The 1,526-nt window shown below is 57.5% G+C and overlaps 1 protein-coding gene across 1 annotated transcript; it reads right to left on the bottom strand.

Moving 5' to 3' along the window:
- PNMA1 (PNMA family member 1) lies at positions 1-1,062 on the bottom strand. Its single transcript, XM_068966346.1, has one exon. The coding sequence runs from the start codon at positions 1,060-1,062 to the stop codon at positions 1-3; it is 1,062 nt and encodes a 353-aa protein (XP_068822447.1).
- Between the last annotated feature and the right edge of the window lie 464 nt (positions 1,063-1,526).

The following is a 1,526-nucleotide window of genomic DNA, read 5'->3' as shown; positions in this document are numbered from 1 at the left end:
TCAGCAGTGCCCCTCCAGGCCTAACTGCAAGAGGGCGGCTTCAGCCGCCTCCTCTTCTTCCTTGGCCTCCTCCTCACGGATCTGCACAAGCAACTGGAAGAGGTTAGGGGCCGGCCCTTCCGCAGCCCCAGTCAGCCATAGCTGCCTTCGGATGGCCCCGCTGTGGTTGGCCCCGGCAATGACTTGTTCCAGGCGGGCTTGGTTCACGTTATCTTTATCTATGGCTCCCTTCTCCACCACTTTCTGCAGCAGAGGCTCCAGACGAATGACATAAGCAGATAATTTTTCTCCCGGGTTCTGGTAAGTGTTCAGAAATCTGACCTGCACATCCCTGGAGCTCTCCACGCTTCCAAACACATGCTCAAGCGCCTTCAGGCATTCGGCGGTGGTAATATCTGGGTTGTTGGTCTTGAGGATGCGGATGACATCAGCGGCAGGGCCTCGAAGACTCTCCATCAACCGCCGCCTCTTTTCTATATCAGACACCTGCCACTCCTCAATGACCTCATTAGCGTGCTCCAGCCAGGGCTCAAATGTCTCCTCCCCAGGCCCCGGGATGTCCCTCCCCGAGAACAACGTCAGCTTCTTGTACCATATGGATTCTATAAGAGGCTTAATAACATTATCCAAAATATAGTTTAGCATCTCTGCTGGCATATCTGGGCCTGGGGCCGGAGCGGGGTTCTCAAACCCAAGGACACGGGCAACATCTTGCACAGTCCATCCCTCTCGTGCTAGGAAGAGATGCAACCTTTCTAGAAATTCAGCGTCGGAAGTCGGAGGCTTAAAGACTACTTTCCAGACCCCTCCTTTACCCGGCATCTCCCTAGGGATGGCAGCGTAATCCACAGTTCCAGTGAGCTCTAACAAGGCTGCTTTGGCATTCTCTTCCCTCCAGAACATTCTCCCAAGCACTCGATAGTGCACCTGGGGCATCGCAGCCTGGAGGGTCTCTTCGATTTCAGCCTCATCGCAGTTCACCGGGATCCCCCAGACCAGCAGGGCTCTCTGGGAATTCACATCCATCCCTCTGCACCAGTCTTCCAACAGTGTCATCGCCATTTTCCTCAACTATCAAGGGCCCCTGATAGTTGGGTTATCAGGGGGTTAGATAAGTTAAGACTGTGGCTCCCTGTGCTAAAGGACTTAGGACGACAGCGGACACTCCCCTGCAATTTGCCCAAGGGAGTCAAGCTTCACGCAATCACAATTAACAAACGACACCAGAGTCCAGCTCTCGTCCTTTCACTGCCTCCACCAACGTCCGTCCTCCGCGTCCTCGGAGGGAAACTTGGGGGATGCTCAGTCACGCGCCCAACGCCATCTCGTGTCTCCGGTCGGCGTCCGCGGGCCCGGTCCCGCACCTGCAGGCAGGGTGTCGCGTCTCCGCGCAGAGGCCCGGAGGGAAGGCAGGCGGAGAAGGCAGGAGACGCCGCGCTCTGAAGAGGCCGCCAGGGTGTGATCCCGGGGCGTGGCCGCCAGTTCTCCGCAGCCCAGGCGCCGGCCACTCGCTGCTGCCCCTCCTG

Source organism: Capricornis sumatraensis, chromosome 2, assembly GCF_032405125.1.
Source record: "Capricornis sumatraensis isolate serow.1 chromosome 2, serow.2, whole genome shotgun sequence".
Taxonomy (NCBI): domain Eukaryota; kingdom Metazoa; phylum Chordata; class Mammalia; order Artiodactyla; family Bovidae; genus Capricornis; species Capricornis sumatraensis.
The sequence above is the reverse complement of the archived record's forward strand: the minus strand, read 5'-3'. Positions and strand labels throughout refer to the sequence as shown.

Coding starts and splice junctions, on each gene's coding strand:
- PNMA1 (XM_068966346.1), bottom strand. CDS start 1,062: ATGGCGATGACACTGTTGGAAGACTGGTGCAGAGGGATGGATGTGAAT.